A 21,118-nucleotide genomic window follows, 5' to 3' on the forward strand; every position below is an offset into this window, starting at 1 on the left:
TATCAGTCAACACTGAAGAGACATGTATAAATGAGATGAAATGCTGGCAAGTCATGTATGTACCTCAAAACTGTGTGTGGCTTTTCCTAGGGAGATATGAAAAAATATACAATCAACAGACTGCTGGGAGCCAAACTCTCTCGCGTTGTAATCAAATGTCCAGATTTGCTCTCTATTAGTATGATATGCCACTGACCAAAGAACAACTTTGGGAGTGAGAAAAGGCTTTATTTTAGCTTATATATATATATATATATATATATAGTCCATCATCTTGAGAAGACATTTTCTAGGGAAGTCAGCCTGCTGGAGAGCTTCTCCATTCTCCTGTACTCATATACCCCTCTTGTGAGCATTCAAATGTCTAATTAAACATGAGAATTCCCCCTATGTCTGTAGCACAATCATCCCTTCACAAGCACCAGTATTGACAGATTTAAGGGATGATAATCATCATTTTAGCCATAAAAGAATATTGTATCAACAGAAGCATAAAAAGTAGGATGCAGTGGTAGATTTTGGCCACATCATGAAAGATATAAATATAATATTAGAGGAAATGAATTATAAGCTAAGATGTGGAGAACAGAAGAACCCTAAGCTACAAGATTATTAATGTGACCAAAACTAATGTGACCAATTTCTTTTAATGATTCTACAAAATAAGTATTTTGTTCCCTTTATGGATTGGAAGGAAGACCAGAGGTTGAGTAACAGAGGCTGGATCCACCTGGCTGAGGGACTGACATGACAATAGTACTGATAACAAAGTTCTAATTTCCGAGGTAAACTGAGGACACAATAGTAGCATACCTCAGGGACACCCAGACTGGCACCTAGTAGACACATGTGACTTGCAAATATTTTCATTTTCTTCACCATTTCTGTTCAGGCATGATTATGCTCAAGTTGAAATTCATGGAATTTATTATAAAAGCCAATCTTTATACAATCAGATAAGAGTACCTCTCACTCATCAAAACTCTTTTTGCTCTTTGAAAGAGGACTACAGAGATCCACAACTAATGAAATGCAGAGAATCAGTGCTCACTGTGTGCCCAAGCCAAAATGATCCATTTCCAACGTGACCCATCTATTCAAGATTCAGTGAAACTCTAGGAAATGGAAAAACTCTAAGAGTCATAGAACTAAGAATGTTTGCTGCAAGACAGAGTCTTCGGTATGTGGCAGGAAGCTGCAGCCAAGAAACCTCAACAATATGGCTGCCTAAGCAATAGACACATGGTAGGATAGATTAATTTCTCAAGGCCCTACCCTCAGATGAGAGCTATAGGCAATCAATACCTGCTAAGAATGAACGCATCCAGGGAATGAGCCCTCTGATAAGGTAACCAGTCAAGGTGCTCAGCCCTAAGCACAAGTACATCTGAACATTACCAAACGGATTCACTAGGTTTGTGTATTGATTTTTTATTGGTGTGTGTGTGTGTGTGTGTGTGTGTGTGTGTGTGTGCATGTGTGTTGTATAAAACAACAATTAAGAAAAGGTCATTAATTTGAAAAGGAATAGGTGAACAGTAGAAGTTTGGGGAGTGGTGTAAATTCAATATTCCAATATGAAATTCTCAAAAATTAAGCATTTATTTAAAATCCCCTCAAGATTGTCTAACAAAGATATGTGTTTATTGAGATAGATGTAACAATTGCAATTATTTTAGAAAGGATTTTTTCTTTAAACAAGGCTTTGGTGTTTAGCCCAGCCAAATCATTGTGCCTTCTACCTGAAATTCCAGGATTCCAGCTGGGATTAGAGATAGGCCTGTGCCACATTGCCCAGCTTCCTTTTTGGTTTTTCTCTTCCAATGCAATGCCCAGCAGTCCTCAGTGCCATTAACAGCAAAGGGTTGTATTGTTTTTAATCTGAAAAATAATTTTAAAAACCTTCCCATGCATGCCTCGTTCTCTAAGTTGTCTCCTGGCATTACCAAAGTTTTCCAAGTGCAGAGAAACACATAAATAATCAACCATCTTTTCTTTTTCTGTCTTCTTGGAACTTCTGAACTCATCCTTGCTTCTTTTACATTCATTTTCTTTTCAGCGCTAAGCATTACAATGAACTTCTATGATTTTCTCTCTACTGGCAGACCCCTCTGCTTCTGCTCCCCCGACCCCAATCTGTGCCTCAAGGGGTCTAAAGGGTTTAAGATATTAAAATCATCCCCACTCGCTTTTCTCAATACCTATTTGGAGACTCCTTTAATCTTTAGCTATTAAGGAACTCTCAAATTACAGGAAATGCCTTTGCAGTCCTAAGAATGACAGTGTGATATTTCCAGGCTTTCAGTAAACGCCCACTATAAGACGAAAAGAGCATAGAAAACCATCTCACTTCTGCGTTCTCTAAAATATCTGGAGTCTCGAACTCATTTATTTCCCTTCTGTATCCTAATAAGTGAGAAGCAGTAACATAAGCCTGCAAATGTCTTGCGAACTTTAAGTGGTTTGGATACTGCCAAAGCAGAGCACTGTTGCACTAATTCCTCCCAGACGAGCTAAAAATAAGCATGCAAGCTATTTTTAAAACCTTCTTCAGAAAGATAAGCCCAAGAAGTATGAGAGAAATGGGGGGGGGAGAATCATATTAACAATAACAAAGCTCACTAGACCATACTCATAACTGCAAGGCAAGGGGGAAGGCAGCCTCCTGTGTTCCACTAACATGTTTTCCCTTTCGTTTGCGTCAAGATTTGTAATAGTAGGTCAACGTGAGTGCTTCCAACATCCGTAATTTCATGCAGGTGGGAAAACCACTAAATATACTCCTTCCTCTGTAAGGTCTTTGAAGTAATTCTCATCTAGAATAAAAGGTGAAAAAATTGCTTGGCTCGTGAGAAAACTCGTTTTCCTAGGCTTATCAAGCTGCGAAGAATTCTGAATCACAAGATGACGACTGCATAGAGGGAAGAGGTGAAAGTTCCAAACGGAAATGAAAACCAAGCCTGAAATCATCTCGGGAGGCTGGTCTGCATGCTCTGTCTGGGAGTCATAATTTCACAGGCGAGGAGAACCAGACCAGTGCTTAAAGAGCTGCGATATGCGGAGCCCTTTGAATTGGGAGGAGCTTAGCAGACAAAATGCAGAATGCAATTGATGTCTCTACAGACTTTGAGGCTGAGGTTTTTATGATTAGGGTTCATTTATACCACCATGAGGGCAGCATCCACCCTTCCCCATTGGGACTCCTACTAGACGATGTTAGCCTCTTTACCTTTAATTGTAAGAGAGAGTTTGTATGGTTTTGTTTCTTGTCCTTGTAGCGATTGCCAGAAATAATTCTGGATCGCCAATGTGAAGGGTTACAGCTCTGGAAATCATAAATCGGAAGTAGGTCACTGCGCTAGCATTAAGTTCTCAGCAGGATTGGGACACTCCTGAGACAGGAGGGGACAATTCATCTCTATCTTTTCTAGCTTCTTGACACTGCCTAGATGCCTCCCCGTGTTATGTCTTCCCTCATCTCCAAAGCTGGCAGTGGTCAGTCAAGTCTTTTCCTCATCCTCTCCTTTCTCTGACAAGTCTTAAGGTTTCAGTGTGCGCTATGGTCTCTGACATTCTTTACAGCACAAGTGCAGCTGATTTAGCTGCCTTGATTCTAGCTGTAGCCATAACAACCCCTTGCCTTTTCTGCATCCTAGCATATTCATAGTTTCTGGAATTCGGGACGCAGGTATCATTGCTGGGCATTGCTTTGCCTACCACAGACTTCAGGAGTTTTTGTTTTTTGTTTTTTTTCTTATAAATTATCCCTAGAAAGTATTCAGTAAATGTTATATTTAAAAAGAAAGCAAGCATGCATCCCTAAATCTAATTTTATTGGCCAAACTCAAGGCAAACAAAGATGGCTAGACGTTCCAGGTATTTAACCAAGCATCCGTCTCTATGGATATTGCGCTTTTATTGCTCCCATATGAAACAGGTTGAGTGAGTCACTCTACAAAGCATCTTCACTCTCAGCCCTCATGAGAATATTGCTTCCTCTGTGACAGTAAAGTGTGCCCAGGAAAACTGTAGGCTGTCTGGAGTTACTAACACAAAGACCGAGCCATTAAGCAAGTAGGACTTATCTCCAAAGGGCAGACTCGAGCACAGAGCATCCACTAAAAACCACCACAGAGAATACCAGGAAGGCAGCTGTCTGCTGCTCTCCACTTCGTTTCATTCAGCTCTGAGATCTAAATTACTGCCGCTCTCTCCTCTCTTAATCACTTCACAGAAGTCAAGTGTCCTTGGAAGAGACTGCAGAGGGTAGCACACATCTCATCCCATTGATTCTAAATTAATTTGATCTTTTAACTCCCAGCTATTATACTTCCTGGGCTGATAAAAAAAAATCTTGGTGTAATTTAATTTTTCCACAAATAAAACCTGACAGTAGTGGCTTAGAAGCAAAATTATTTGAATACCTATTTCCACTTAACTAGAAATAGAAAAAATTTTAATATATGTAAGAATATTTTACTATAGGAATAAATATACAAAATCACAATTAATAATTATAATTTGTATAACATGTATTTAATATCTTATGTGTGTCTAGATGTATATTATATACACACAAATATGTAATATATGTCTTCAAAAGACATAAGCTTTTGCATTTTATATCTTGTCTCTGGAAATAGGTGAATTTTAAACTTTATCTTGAAAGTTAACTCTCATGGAAAGACAGAAAAATCTGAGAAGTTAATTCTTTACTTAGCTGAATCACGAGTAATGTTATGTTACCTAAAGCTATTGTTAGATTTCAACAGAGACACTATTGTAGGTTACTAGTGAGTGTTTCACAAACACATGTAAGAATTGCATGACTGTAGCCCTATATACTACCCTAGTAACTACCCTAGTACAACTTCCTGGGCTTACGCTGACTGATGACACAAAATTATAAATACTGTTCAATGTATAATTTTCAAAATATTTAATTCTGTATTTATAATTCCTATGACCCAACAAATCAAAAGCTAGAACATGAAAGCAAAGATAGGAATATATTTCAGTCAGAACAACAGAATGACACTTCCTCCTTTGAAACTTAAAGTGGGAAATCCCTATGGAAAATACACTCAGTGCAGCAGAACCAACTCATGGTAGACATGACGAGGTTTTCCCAGAAACAGTTGACTACGGTTCCCTGGAATCTCACAAAGATTCCACTTTCTCTCTTCCTTTGAGGTATTTTGATATTTATATAGAAGAGGAACACTGTTGAAGCCCTAAGATCTTATCAAGATCCCCATTTTTACAAAGAAAACAATATTTTAGACCTAAATGGTCGAAATAGCCTTGTATAGTAAAGTCAGGCTCACGCAGCTATGCTTTTCCATTACCAGGCTATTAGAAAGAGCCTCTGTCTCCACTGACTCTCAAATCCCCATGGCGTACAATGAAGCAAGTGCTGTTGGAAACAGTAACGAAGGCGTGGGACCTTCATGAAAGCATCACTCACGTGGTATACTGCGAAGAGGAGGAGGAGGCACGTTGTTAATGGCTATCATGTGAGCCAAAATATCTGTTGGAAGAGAATCCTCAGTCATCTTGGCATCTTAAAAGGCAGCTGGACAGAGATGACTTGAGTGTTAGAGGACCATACTTATCTTGGGAGTGCCACAAAGTAGAACCTCTAAGAATCTTCAAGGTCCTCTCTGATAGGCCAAGACCACAGAATGTCCTTGCTTACAGTGCTGATGTAATAATAAGGCCTAAGCCAGAACTCTAGTCTAGTTCAGGGGCTTAATGAAAAGGTTGTGTGAGCTACAGGGCTAGGGGAAATGAAGACCAACACTATAATCCACATGGCAGGCACAATTCAATCCAAGTACTGAATATTAGGTTAGTATATCTTTTCTGGGTCTTCCATGATTTATAATTCTTTTCTTACCCCCATGGTCTTCACATGGAAAATCAAAATCCCTTTTTGTAGCATCAGTAACAGGAAAGGTGGGATTTTTCTAATCCCCATCAAAGGGTAGAATATCATTTTAATTATCACAGAGCAATAAACTCACACCTGTATACATGTGACCATATTATGCTGTCGTGTGGCTTGCATTTCAGTTGTTTTCTCTAAGTCACAATGACCAAACATAGTTTGAAAGTTGACATGCTGGGACATGGAGGAGGAGGCACTGTTGGTAGTTATCATGTAAGGCAAACTCCTAGAAAAGAAGACAGACATCTTGACAGCTACAACTCTGTCAGAGGTTACTTTATGGATAAATAATTGATCTAATGGATTGTGCATTATCTTTTGGATCCTGAAATAATACTGTGGTATCTACCTTAGGTGATAATATATAAGGAGGAGGACTCGACTCTCCCCATATATCTGTGGATCTCAGGGGTTGAACCCATGTCATCGGGCTTAGGAGCAAGAGCCTTTACTTATTTGAGCCATGTAGCAAGCCGTTATATTTTCAGCTTTTCTTTATTTCATATAAAACAAGCCACGTACATTGAAATATTTTACAATAAACTACATCTTGCTCAAAACTACTTATTTATTTAATAATCTATGTGTGAGGGTGGGCATGGGGTGTGTGTGTGTGTGTGTGTGTGTGTGTGTGTGTGTGTATGTTTGTGTATGTGTATATGCAGGTCCATGCACCCATGCATGGACTTCTAAAGGCCGGGATTCAAAACCAGGAGTCTTCCCTTGCTGACTTCCATCTTTCTTTCTTATGTCAAGATTGCTTACTGAACTTGCAGCTCTCTGATTTCCTTGACTGTTTATCCAGAAGGCCCTCGAGATTCTTCTTTGTTCTTCCCCCATCTCTGCTGATGCTCACGGCTTTTGCATAGGTGCTGTGGATCTGAACTCAGGTCCTACAGTAACACACAGCAAATACTTAATCCACTGAGATTTTTCCCAGCCTTATTGAGAAAAAAAATAAAAAGAAAATACACTAAATGAAAATGCAAGTAAACAAAGCATTTCTAAGAAGTAAACAGTGTAATAAAGTGGTTTATTAATTTTATACAAAAATCTATATATCTTTAAGATAATGAGTGCATATTTGTTTTGAAAACTATTTGGTCATATGCACAGTACACTCCAAATATTTTTGATACGTTTTCCTGGTGTTTCTAAATCTTTTTCAAATATGTACTAAGAATAATATTATAATCACATGCTTTGTGTCTGATAGACAAGTACATTAAATTATGTGGTTGGTAGTTCCTGGATATTCTATTTCTCAACCACTTACTTGTAAAATATCTTGGGTAAAGCATTGAATCTGCCTAGATCTTCAATAACTCACTACACAGCAAGGATTGTGGATTTCACACAGGTGATGCAAAGATGAAACAAAAGAATGGAGGGAAAGGTCTGACACACAGTCCCTGGATGTGGGAATCATCACTTTTAATTCATACTGATAATACTATACTGAGGTAAATTTAGAAAGGCCCAATGTGAGTAAGAAAAAGCTAACGGTGACTCAAAAGTTGAACAGTAAAAGGCATAAACTTTCAGAGATGGACTCACTCATTTAGCTGAAATTTTGCAAAATTCCAGATTTAGCAGATCAGAAAGCAATGAATGTCAGCATGGAGAGACTTCTATACACACAAAGAGGTATTTGCTTACCTGAGAACCGACTGAGTTATCATTCAGTCTGTAGAGCTGGTTCTCAAACTAAATGGAGTAAAATTGGAGAAAGAAAGAAAGAAAGAAAGAAAGAAAGAAAGAAAGAAAGAAAGAAAGAAAGAAAGAAAGAAAGAAAGAAAAGGAAGGAAGGAAGAGAGTGCGGTGTGTGTTGGGGAGGAAGGGAGGAGGAGAAAGAAAAAGAAAAGAAGAAATAAACAAACAAAAACAAAGAAACAAAGTTGAAAGGTAAAAGAGGAACAAACCAAGGAGCTGTTACACTTGTTCAGGAAAGGGATAGTGAAGGCTGTATATACTGAAGCCGTGCTACTGCAGACAGAAAGGGTGTTGAGCTTTCACGGAAATTGGGGAAAAAGGTTTTCAGAATGCAGCACTTGTTACTGTATACTTGTCAAAGTCAATTATTATAGGGAAGGATAAATCATTCTATGATATCGCTACAATAAATAGAGACTAATATCAGCAGCTAGGTATATAACTAAAGTAAATAAAGTTAGTATGCAAAAGAGATACTTAAATGTTCATGTTTATTAAAGGTAAATATGGAATTGAAAGGTAACCATCAACATACAAACATGAGTAGAAAATATGGTTAAAGTAAAAAATGCCTTATTATTTAGGTATAAAAACATCATAAAACAATGCCTTCATTAGAAAACGAATGGAACTGAAGGACTTCATGATAAGTAAAATATGCCAGAAATAGAAAAAGAAGTGTTATAGTATCCCCCCCCCCAACCTATGTATACAAGTTGTACGAGTAAAGAAGGAAGGACAATTAAGAATCAGCACAGAGGGTAGGGGAGAGGAGAAGATAAGAGAAGGTTTAAGGAAGAGTGCATGTCCATCTACGTGTGACACATCCCTGTATGGAAATGTCACCATGAAACAATCTGAGTTATTGATTAATAGATATTTAAAAGTAGTGGTGGTCTGGTGGTGGTAACATAGCCGATATGCAGCAGGCACCCTTTTAGGTAATGCATTTAGTAACCAAAGAACATACAAGGGCATAGGCTGGTCTGAGGCCCCTGGTACATACGCAGCAGAAGGCTGCCTTGTCTAGCCTCAGAGGCAGAGGGTGCACACCAACCTGTAGAGAGTTGATACTCCAGGAGAGGGAGATAGCTGGGGAGGGGGAAAGCAGGTAAAACTCTGAGTGGGGAGAGGAAGGGATGTAAATGAATAAAATAATTAAAAAAGAATCTTCACAGAAACTTATTTATAACACCCAATGAGATGGGTATACTACATCAGCTTTATTTTATAGATGAGACAACAAAGTTCATGTAGTCAATTAGTATGAGATCATAGGAGCAGACGTGGGCTTAGTTTTGTCCTTGGTTGTACTTCTTTTTGCTTTTGACCCTTAATGAAAGGACAGGAAGGGTTTGTATTGTGTGGAGCTTTCTCTACCCTGCCTTGTGTTCCTAGTGGGTTGCACCCACCCAGGAGTTAGCTTGGATCTGTGCATTGAAGAAACAAACTCTCCCTCTCCCTCTCCCTCTCCCTCTCCCTCTCCCTCTCCCTCTTCCTCTCCCTCTCCCTCTCCCTCTTCCTCTCCCTCTCCCTCTCCCTCTCCCTCTCCCTCTCCCTCTCCCTCTCCCTCTCTCTCTCTCTCTCTTTCTCTCCCCAGTTATTCTCAAAATGCTTGGCTAGTAAAGACTGGGCATACCTAATCCTTCCCCTGCTACCCCAATGCCAGTTGGGGAAATGGCCAAAGGCCACTTATCTGGGCTCTTACATCTCTATGGTTCCATCCCCCTCCACAAGGATGGTGGTAAAAATTTTTTTTCCTGCATCTTTACCTATAGGAACCTGGAGGTCCCACCTTTTCCACTCAGCCATTTGTCAACAACATATTTATTAATGGATCTAGAATCATTTGGGGAACAAGACCTTCAGCGTCAGTACTCAAAGATTCGAGATTAAATCTAAATATCAGAACTGCCCAGGTTAGGGCATGGAAATAAGTGATTAGGGGCGGTTTAGTAAAAGACAGCACATGGCTTACTTGTTTTCCCATTCCTCAAAATAATTAAACTATTTTGTTCATGATTCCTAACAATTATTTTCTCCACTTATATTTATGGTATGAATGACATACCCAATATAATTTTTAGGCATTTCAACACCTGGTCCCCAGCTGGTGACCTTCTAGGGAAAACGAGGAGGTATGACCCTAAAGGAAGGTGTATTAAAGGAAGTATATCACTGTAGGCAGGCTTGAGATTTAAAAAGACTCTGCATTGATACCTGCTTCCTCTTTGTGGATGAAGATTTGAATGTTCAGCTGCTGGAGCAATACTATGCCTGACTGCCTACTGTTATACTCCAGAACATGGTCGTGATGAACTCATCCCTCTGAAACTATAAGGCACAAATAAGCTCTTCCTTCTATAAATGGCTTTGGTCATGGTGTTTTATCACAGCAATATAAATATATAACCAGTTGTCTTAGTCAGGGTTTGTATTGCTGCCCAAAACATCATGACTAAGAAGCAAGTTGGGGAGGAAAGGGTTTACTCAGCGTACACTTCCACATGCTGTGCATCACTAAAGGAAGTCAGGACAGGAAGTCAAAGAGAACAGGAACTTGGAGTGGAGACAGGAGCTGATGCAGAGGCCATGGAGGGGTTCTGCTTGCTGGATTGCTCCCCCCGGCTTGCTTTCTTATAGAACCTAGGACCACCAGCCCAGTGATGGCACCACTTAAAATGGGCTGGGCCCTCCCTCATTGTTCACTAATAGAGAAAATGCCTTATAGCTGGATCTCATGGAAGCATTTTCTCAAGGGAAGCTCCTTTCTCTGTGATAACTCTAGCATTTGTCACGTTGACACACAAAACCAACCAGTACACCAATATAATATTCTTCAAAAAATTATACCTACAAAATGCATTTATAGATACATGCATACAAAATATTGAACTATAGTTTGTACAGGTATGAATACTATTATGATATAAAAATCTTCTTGAGAATGAATCCAAATAAAATATGATTTTATAAAACTAAATTTGTCAAAAAATATACAATTAGACAACTACTTCCTTTTTAATGATGTGTATGTGGGTCTATGTGTTAAGTATGTACACATAAATAGAGGCTTTCATAGGCCAGAGGAAAGTGTTGGATTCCTTGAAAGTGGATTTATGAACACTTGAGAACCATATGATGTCAGTGCTGGGATCCAATCTCAGGTCCTCTAGGAGAACACTGTTAATCACTGAGCTGTCTCTTCAGGCCAACTGCTTTCTATTTATTTATTTATTTATTTATTTATTTATTTATTTATTTATCTTTTTGGGGAAGGGGTGATGGGGAAATAAACAGGGTTTTTTAATTTTTCTTTAATTTTCAATTTTATTTTTATTTATTTATTATTCACTTTACATTCCAATATCAGCCTTCCTTCTTCCAGTACCCCCTCATGCAGAATTCTCCCATTCCTCCCTTTCTTTCTTCTTTGGGAAAGGGGAACTACCCTCTAGGTATCACTACCCAGCTATCCATAATTCCCCTAGCACCTCAGGTCACTGTAGGACTAGGCACATCCTCTCCCAAGGAGGCCAGACAAGGCAGTCCATGTAAGGTAACAGGATCCACAGGCAGACAGATTCAGGAAGAGTACTTGCTCCTATTGTTGGAGGATCAAGCTGTTCATCTGCTACATATGTGCAGGGGACCTAGGTCCAGCCCATGCCCCCTCATTGGTGGGTGATTAGGTTTCTGGGAGCCCCTAAGGGTTCAGGCTAGTTGGCTCTGTTGGTCTTCCTGTGGAGTCCCTACCCTCTTTGTGTCCCTCAATCCTTCCCCAACTCTTCCATCCAATGATTGGGTATGAGTCTCTGCATCTCTTTCTATGCTAGGTGGAACCTCTCAGAGGACAGTTATTTTGGTTCAAAGGTTCTTTAGGTACTTTGTCGTCCTTATCCTTCCAAAGGGAGTGGGAGTCCTGCCTGGCCACAGGAAGTGGTCACTTCTGGATCCATATCCCACACTGCTAGGACTCTCAGCTAGAGTAACCCCCCCATAGGACTCTCAGCTAGAGTAACCCCCCATAGAACTTCTTTCCCCCATCTCAGGTCTCTGGCACATCCTAGAGATGGTCCCCACCACATTGATAATTTCCTTCTCTCTCCCTTGCTCTCCCTATATCTGATTCCCCTGCTCGATTCGCCTCCCTACCCCCTCTTCCACCCAGTTCCCTCCTTCTATCACTTCCAATGTCTACTTTATTTCCCCTCTGAGAAAGATTCAATCATCCTCCCTTAAACAGTCCTTGTTATATGGCTTCTTTGGATCTGTGAATTATAGTGTAGATATCCTGTATTTTATGGCTTTCTCTAACTCCTCCATTGAGGTCCCTGTGCTCAGTCTTATGGTTAGCTGAAAGCATCTTAATCTGTATCAATAAGGCTCTAGCAGGAAATGCCAGGGTGGAGAGGCAGGAGTGGGCAGGTCAGGGAGTACCCTTGTAGAAGCACGGGGAGGGAGATACCCATATCTGGCTTCTGTCACCGAGCACTTATTAATGTCAGCAATAGTGACTGGGCTTGGTGTCTGCATATTAGATGGATCCCCAGGTGGGGCAGCCTCTGGTTGGCCTTTCCTTCAGTCTCTGCTCCACACTTTATCCTCATATTTTCTTTAAACAGGAGCCATTCTAAGTTAAAAATTTGGAGATTAGTAGGAGGCCCCATCTCCCAACCTTGGGTCTTGTCTAACCTCTGAATATGATCTCTACAGGTTCTCCCTCCCCTTTTTAGGGAGTTTCAGTTAATCATCTCTGTTGGGTCCTGGGAACCTCTTGCTTCCCTGTCATCGGGGACCCTCCAGTGGCTACCCCAAGTTCCTCATCCCCCACTGTAACATATTTTATTCGATTTTCTGACACTCTGTACCCCTCTCTTGTCCCCTCCAATACCTGATCCTGCCCCCTCTTTCCCCTCCCCTTTCTCTCTCCCTCCCAGGTCCCTTCCTCTCTCCATCTCCCATGACCATCCTGCTCCCCACACCATGCAGGACAGAAGCATCCACACCATGGTCTTTCTTCTTCCTAAGCTGGACTGTGAGTTGTATCATGGATATTGTGAGCTTTTGGTCTAATATCCACTTATCAATGAGTACATATGATGTGTGTTCATTTGTGTCTGGGTTACCTCACTCAGAATGATAGTTTCTAGTTCCATCCATTTGCTTCCTTTTCATAGTATTGTACAAACTTGAACTCCTGTCAGCAGTGGAGGAGTGTTTCCCTTGCTCCACAATCTCTCTGTAGCATGTGCTGTCCCTTGAGCTTTTGATCTGATGAGTGTAAAATGGAATTTCACTGTGATTTTGATGTGCGTTTCCCTGATAATGAAAGACTTTGGGCATTTCTTTCATGCTTCCCAGCCATTTGAGATTCCCCTGTTGAGAATTCTCTGTTTAACTATGTACCCCATTTTTAAATTGTGTCATTTGGTTTGTTGATACATAACTTCATGAGTTCTTTATATATTTGGCATATTAGCTCTCTGTCAGATGTAAGGTTGGTGAAGATTCTTTTCCAGTCTGCAGGCTGTTGTTTTGTCCTATTGACAGGGTTATTTAACTTACAGAAGCTTTTCCATTTCATGAGGTCCCAGTTATTAATTGTTGATCTTAGTGCCTGAGGCACGGGTGTTCTGTTTAGGACATTATCTCCTTTGCTGATGAGTTCAAGGCTGTTCTGCATTTTCTGTTCTATTAGATTTAATGTATTTAATTTACATTGAGACTTTGATATACTTGGGTTTGAGTTTTGTGCAGGGTGAAAAATATGAATTCTTTACATGCAGACATCCAGTTAGACCAGTATCATTTGTTGAAGATGCTCTCCCTTTTTCCGTGGTATAGTTTTGGCTTTTCGTCAAGAATCAGGTGTCCACAAGTCTGTGCGTTTATTTCTGGGTCTTCGCTATGATTCCATTGATCAACCTATCGGTTTCTATGCTAATACCATGCAGTTTTTATTACTATAGCTCTGTAATACAGCTTGAAATCAGGGATGGTGATACCTCCAGAAATTCTTTTATTGTTTGGGATTGTTTTAGCTATCCTGGGTTTTTTGTTTTTCCATGTGAAATTGAAAATTTTTCTTTCAAGACCTATGAAAAAATTGTGTTGGAATTTCGATGGGGATTCCATTGAATCTGTAGATTGCTTTTGCTAAGATGGCCTTTTTCACTATGTTGATCCTACCCATCCATGAGCATAAGAGACCAACTGCTTTCTTAAGACATACAAATAAATTATTATTTTGTATAATTTACTTATTCTATGTCCAGCAACACCAGAAGAGTACTTTTTACCCACTCCTTATTATAATAAATATAACTTTGGTGGTAAAGGCATAGAACTTCAGTAATGGAAGATGGAGATTCAGAATAATCTTAACATTGTCAATACAGATGATTAAAATAAGCCACATGTCAGAAGACATCGGCTGATCAGAATAATAATTAAACATTTATTCTGGAAAGCCACTGAGACTCCAAAGCCTGGTGTGATGTGCTAGAATAGAAGCTCCCTGTCAGCTTCCTGATAAAACTATTTGAAGCACATTTACTACACTATAATCAAGAGACTTTTAAAATATTTTCTTCAACTACATTTTAAGCTACTTTTTCTTTATAAGTACTCACAGGCAGATGGAGGCTCCTCATAGAAGTTAGTTCTATGATGAACAAAATAAAGACTATAGAATGTTTAAATTATTCAGGTTTTTTTAAAAAATGATTGCACATTAAAGCATGTTTCACTAGATGTTAGTGTCCAAAATTACTAATGTCTATTCAAAACTCTCTATGAAAGTCACAAAACCATTTATACTCTACTTACAAACCACCTCCTTCAATTTACTTGATCAAAATTGACCTCAGTAACATTGCAAGAGATGACTGATTTAAAGCAGTGCTGTGATGATGTCTGTTCTCAAGAAAATAATAGTAGAATGGCCAACAACATCTGTGGGCTGTATTCCACTTGCCAAGCCAAGTGATTTCCATGTGTCATCTGCTATTGAATTTGATCAGTGCAAGAGTCTTTGCAGCAGAAACTGATACTGTCCCCATTTCGTCAATTAAATAAAGTCTTGATTATATTAAATAAATTTCTAAATTTTCCAGTCACCAAAACACAGTTCCATTATTGACACCCAGGTTCACTCCATTGCCTGTCAATTCAGCACTGGTCTTGTAAAACAAAACATGTTCAACAACAGTTTCCTCCGAAATAATTTAAATGGTAACATCTCCTGTTAGAAGAAAAACTCTAGCATGTAACCATTCATCAGGAAGGTCTTACCTCGTTGTTCCTGCATGCTGTAAACACTAGCTCTCACTTTCCTTCCTCAGCATCACTTTACTGTAACAAAACTTTGCTTTGCAGGTGTCCAAAGTCATCTGAATTTAAAAGTGAAGTACTTTATACTCACAAAGGCATGAGCCATGTTTCCTGGTCTTAGAGGAAGATGTCCATTCTCTTTTATTTCTCATCATCTTGCATTTTCTTTAGTATGACTTAGATATTCCCAAATATTCAATCATTCATATTCATAACTACTTACAGAGGTGCTGTGGAAGGAGGAACTGCCTAGGTATGAATGACTAGTAGTACTGCTTTTAAGCCTGTAGCAATGCTATAACATCATGGCAAAATGGCAGGAAATAAGAAAACTGCTCACACTGTGGCATCCAGGAAGCAGAAAATGGCAAAGAGGTAAGGTCCTAAAGCAATGTGTACTTGACAAAGGCATGACCCACTTTCTTGAGGAGACCCACTGTCAAATAGGCCACCTAGTCATTATCAGTGGATTACTAGTGACAAAGTTGAGTGCTCTTGATCATAAAAAACTTGCAAAGCTAGCATTCAATTCTTTATTTAATACAGGAACCTCTAAAAGGCATTATTTTAGATTCAAACCATACAGACCCCAATCAAAAGTCCTGTTTTGACCAAACCCTGTCACCTGGCTGTTTTCCCTTTTCTTATATAATTCGTGAGTGAATATGATTTTCACCAGATCTATTGCCGTACTTCCAATGTTGTATCATAAGTGAATTTTTCCAATACTATAATCTCAGTATTTTATTCAATATTCATACATGAATATAATCCATTTGGATCAAATCCACTCCAATCCCATCCTCTCCAATTGCTTTCCTGACTCATTACCACTATTTCATCCCAACTTCATGTGGGCTCTTGATTTTAGTACCAAGTCTACTTTGCTGCCTGTGTGTATATAGGTATAGGGCTGGAGCCTAGGTGTCCTCTCAAGGGCTGCATCTCTGAAAACTGGTTCCTCCAGAAGATCAGTTCCCTGTGAGATCACGTCCAGAGAATCATGATGTATTGCAGACATCTATTTTTCCTGACTCTTCCAGTCTTTCTACCTCCTCTTGTGACAGCTCAGGAAGATGCTGTGACAAGATGTCGCATTTACATCTTGAGTTCATTGAGTACTGCATGGACTCTTGTACTCTGAAGCACCCACACTTTGATTGTCCTTCTTCTTGAGCTTCATGTGGTCTGTGGGTTGTATCTTGGAAGGAATTAGAGAAAGGATTAAAGGAGCTGAAGGGGCTTGCAACCTCATGAGGACAACAATACCAAACAATCAGAGCTCCCAGGGACTAAACCACTACTCAAAGAGTACACATGGACATGCCCATGTTTCCAGCTTCATATGTAGTAGAGGATGGCCTTGTTGGGCACTAGTAGAAGGAGAAGCCCTTGGTCCTGCCAAGGATGGATGCTCCAGTATAGGAAAATGTCAGGGGGAAGGCGGGAAGGGAGGGTGGTTGGGGAGGGTGAACACCCTCATAGAAGAAGGGAAGGGAGAGAGGATAAGGGGTTTATGGATGGGAAACCGGGAAAGGACACAACATTTAAAATGTAAATAAAAAAATCCAATAATTGAAAAAAAGAAGGTACTACTCATGTCCTCCTGATTTTCCCTAACATCATCCTATTGTCACTTAGAGTTAGCATTTTCAAGCCTGTAACTTTGATGCACTGTATTCTATTTGAAGTTGCTTAGAGATGTGTGCTGAGTTCTGCTTTTCCCCTGATTTAAGGAAAAACATTTTTCTTCTTTCTTTATTGCTCTAGTCTTTTACTCTACACTTCCACAAATCACTGTAATTTACACCACATAGTACACTGTCTGTACAAAGTATCCTGTAGTGACTTCTGAAATGGTCTGTAATATTATAAATTATTATGCTGTTTTAGTAAGAAATGTTTAGGTAAATATCCACTGTTGTGCACTTTCCTCGGGAGAACTGTCAGTACTGTTTTACTGACCTGAATAAAGCTTGTTAGTGGCATAACTGTTCATTAGCAGTTTCTTCTTTCTTTCTATTTTGGTGGCATCTGCTCTTTAAAACTATTTTCTACTAACCATATTCAATGTATTTGAACACAGTACAGATAAGTTTATATATGACATGTAGTTGATAATACCTTAAATATTTTTATTAATCACTATTATATTGTATGATTTCTGCAACAAATATATAACAGTTTGATGGATAATGGGAAAACAGTATAGTAACTTCATTAGACAAACTATAAGAGAGAGGCAGCTATCTGAGAGAAGTCTGACGAAACATGGGGTCACATCAATTCTGATTCTTCTCTATTTTCTGTGATGTCTCAAATTGTTCCTCAAAACTGCACACTATTCTCATAAAAATCCTTAGTTATTTTTCATTACTTGAATTCCTGCTTCTCCCAAATCAATGCTATCAGTCACCCTTTTTTTTTTCATTTTTCTTTTTTTCAGAGCTGGGGACCGAACCCAGGGCCTTGCGCTTGCTAGGCAAGCACTCTACCACTGAGCTAAATCCCCAACCCCGCTATCAGTCACCCTTAATCAGGAAAACCAAAACCGTTAAAAATATGTGGAATCAGGGTTTTATTTTTGGTAATTCAATTTACACCGTGAGAGCACCAATATAACTCATCTACTCACTTGTCCCTTCTTCAGTTATCTAGATTCCATGCTCCCTAATGTTCCTAAGCACACTAGAGAAAGCTCCCAAATCACTATCCATGACACATTGAAGAGATTAGAGGCAACAATGATGTTTAAAATAATACCTGTGTGCCAGGTCCAGTAACTTACTTCCAAGTACTCTGTAAAATAGTCACGTAAATGTTTTTAAAAGACAGAATTAGTGATTGTGGTAAATCTCAGTTGGTAGAGCATTCGTATAACATCAAGAGGCCCTGGGTTCAAGTGAACAGCATGAAAAAGACAAAAATTAATACTGCAAATTGCAAGAGTAGTAACAAAGCAGGACAGTAAAATCTGAGTAAATGTTAAAGCATATGAAATATGACCAATGAGAATATGCCTGTTACACACAGATCTGTGACATCCCAAAGTATAGATGTCAGGCTGTACCTCAGAAGAGGTTTTTGCTTTTGTTTTCTCAAAATAGGATTGTCATGGAAATAAACAGGTTAAAATGAGGATGTGAAGCAAATCCTGACACAGCATGGCTATAAAACTTGAGATTTTGGTCATGACTGTGTATAGAAGAAAGACAATATGAAAATAGACAAGGAGAAGGTGACTATTTAACTGACCCATCTACAAACCTCTACAGAAAACTGCTTGCAGATGGCAAAACTGAGGAGATGGGGAAGGATTTCTGGAGTCAGCTCAGTGGTGAGGCCTCTGCAATTCTTTCTGAGGCTTAGAGTTTAGTTCCCAATACCCACATCTGATTTCTCACAGCCATCTGTAACTCTAGTTCCAGGGACTCTGACATCCTCTACTGGCCTCTATATAATATGGATAATATATATATATATACATTATATATATTATGTATATATTATATAAATGTATATATTATATATATCCAATAATTGCATATTCTTTTTACAAGAAAACTAAAATGATTGTTATTTCTATTATTTAGAAGAAGTTTTAAATTAAAACCTATTTTGATCTTCCTCACTCCCTCCCCCAAATCCTTCCAGCTCTTCTCCCCTTCCCTACCCACACAACTTTACATTCTTTCTCAAAACCAAACAAAGCCCAATATAAAACAAACCCCCTAAGTCCAAATACCCACCCCCCAAAAAAACCATGCAACCAAATAAAAGTAAACACAAAAGCTGTGGCATCCATTTTATTATGTTGGTTAACACTTTGAACATGAGGCCTAGCCTGGAGTAGTTGGTACACCCCATATCATACCACTGAAGAAAAATGATTTTTCTCTTTCCCGGCAGGCATAAATGACAGTTCAGTTGTTAACCTTTAACCTAGTGGCTGCAGAGATGGCTCAGCCATTAAAAGCCAGACTCACAACCAGAATAAATGTCTCTTAAATGAAGGAATTCCTTCCACCCTTGAGTGTTCAAAGAGAACCTGGCACTGCTGAAACCTTGATGCCTCCAGAACTGTGTAATAATTTTTTCTTTTTTTTTTTTGGAGCTGGGGACTGAACCCAAGGCCTTGCGCTTGCTAGGCAAGCGCTCTACCACTGAGCTAAATCCCCAACCCGAACTATGTAATAATTAATGACACTGTTTTAAATTAACTAATATTTGGTATTTCATTGCCACAGCCCTGGGAAAGGCATCTGTTACCCAGATTTTATTACATAGTTCATAATACAGCCTCAGTCATGTCATTTTAATGTATTCTACATTTTAATTCAGTATGGTGCACAATCTATGAAAGCTCTTATGGGACCCAAGCCCATTGCCTTACCTTGCAATTGCTTCAGATTTCTACAGTATCATGACTGTACCCTGCAGCCCTCCTTTTCCCTCACTGTTTTTCTTCTGGACTCACCCACATCTTCTTCCTTATTTATCAACCACATCAGGTGATTCTCTTTTTTGTACTGACCCCTTTCTTAGCCCAAATCTATGCCAGAAAACAATATCCAAAGAAGATATAAAGACCACAATTACCTACTACAGATTATGGAAACCTAGACTTATAGTACTTTAAATATTTTTTGCAGTTTTCACCATTTTAGATAGAAATCTTTCTAAAATATATCTTTAGAGTTAACTAACACTTTTGGATTACTTGATGATCCTGAGTCAGGATTGCTCATACCACAGAGGATGTATAATGGTGTGTTGCAAAGCAATTTATCCATAAGGCTGTCACAACTTGCTAAATGGACTTATTATTTAATTCAAAAGACTCCTGACTTTTATATTTTAATTCTATTTGTTTCATTTTGTTATCTGCTGATGTGGCAATTCTAATTCATTTTTCTGAATAGTGTTGTCCAAGGCTGCCAACTAAACTGGCTTATAATATTGTGTATAAACACTCAGATGCCATGCTGGAAGTCAATTCCTGGAAGGACCTGTTGCCTAGCAACAGATGCAAGGTCAGGTACAGGAAAACTATGTCTACAGAGGCCATGCCCTTTTCAATGGAGCTTAACTACATTGATTGGTTGATTGGTTGGTTGATTTTGATTGATTGATTGATTGATTGATTGATTGATAATATGAGAGTGGTTAAATGAATATATTGTATATGTCTATTGTGTATGTATGATATGTTATATTCAATCTGCTCCTTTAGTTAATTGATTAAGAGACTGGTTGAACTAAATGACCCCAAAAGCCTACCTTTACTCTTGCTAGTCTTAAACATACTTAATGAAACTCATTTTTTTAATACTACTATTATGGTTTTTTATCTACTTTATAACAGATTTTAAGCAATTTATTGTTTTTCACACATGTGTGTGTGATTCTTGAATTAAATAAAAATTAATTAAACGTTATATATATTTGGCAACTTTGTGAAAATGAAGTTGTCATTTGTTTTGACTACTTCTTTATAATGGAGTGGTTCTAAGTAATTGTTATGCCATTTTCAATTAGTAACTAAAGATTTGGAACATATCTTTAACAGAGTGTACTCCCTTGGACAAGTGAGAAACTAATGCATAGTTAAAAAAACTACCTCCTACTGAGCCAGCCGTGCTGTGACTTCACAATGAAAAGAATTAAGAGACTCAGGAAGCAGCATTAGTATGGCACAAGGTTCCATACCCAGCATCAAAAATAAAATCATGGTATCCTACTGTAATGCAGCTGTATTCCAAAAAAAAAAAAAAAGAGTCTATGCTGGAATTTTCTATAATTTTCAACTATTCAAAGAAAAAAGTCACTTTCTTTTAAGGTTTCTGCATAATTAGACCATTTGGTCTTAATATTTCTTCAGCATGAGGTTGACGGACATAATCATTTTGAGAGAGCCACACAGTAATGAGGAGGTAAGTAGGCTAGTAGTAGAGACAGCTATTTCAGAATGCATTAAAAACTGCATGAATTATTTAAATAACTAAAACATAGTCTCAAAGTTATACTTGTTTCAAGTTAAATTATACTTATTGGACTGAAATTAAGTCTAAAGTATATTTAGATTGCCAAATTTGGAATGCCATATATATTTTTTAAAAT

General features: G+C 38.6%; 1 protein-coding gene across 11 annotated transcripts in view; it reads right to left on the minus strand.

Moving 5' to 3' along the window:
• The window catches only part of Cnbd1 (cyclic nucleotide binding domain containing 1), a 354,753-nt gene extending 348,748 nt beyond the window's left edge, over positions 1–6,005 (minus strand). For 6 of the 11 annotated variants that reach the window (NR_197179.1, NR_197181.1, NR_197180.1 and 3 more), the window contains 1 exon segment: positions 5,468–5,619. Coding sequence is in view for 4 of the 11 variants with exons in the window: in NM_001431268.1 (NP_001418197.1) it covers positions 5,468–5,555 (88 nt within the window). In the remaining 7 variants the exon portion in view is untranslated. 11 annotated transcript variants of the gene reach the window in all.
• Positions 6,006–21,118: the final 15,113 nt, after the last annotated feature.

Source organism: Rattus norvegicus, chromosome 5, assembly GCF_021556685.1.
Source record: "Rattus norvegicus strain SHRSP/BbbUtx chromosome 5, alternate assembly SHRSP_T2T, whole genome shotgun sequence".
NCBI lineage: Eukaryota > Metazoa > Chordata > Mammalia > Rodentia > Muridae > Rattus > Rattus norvegicus.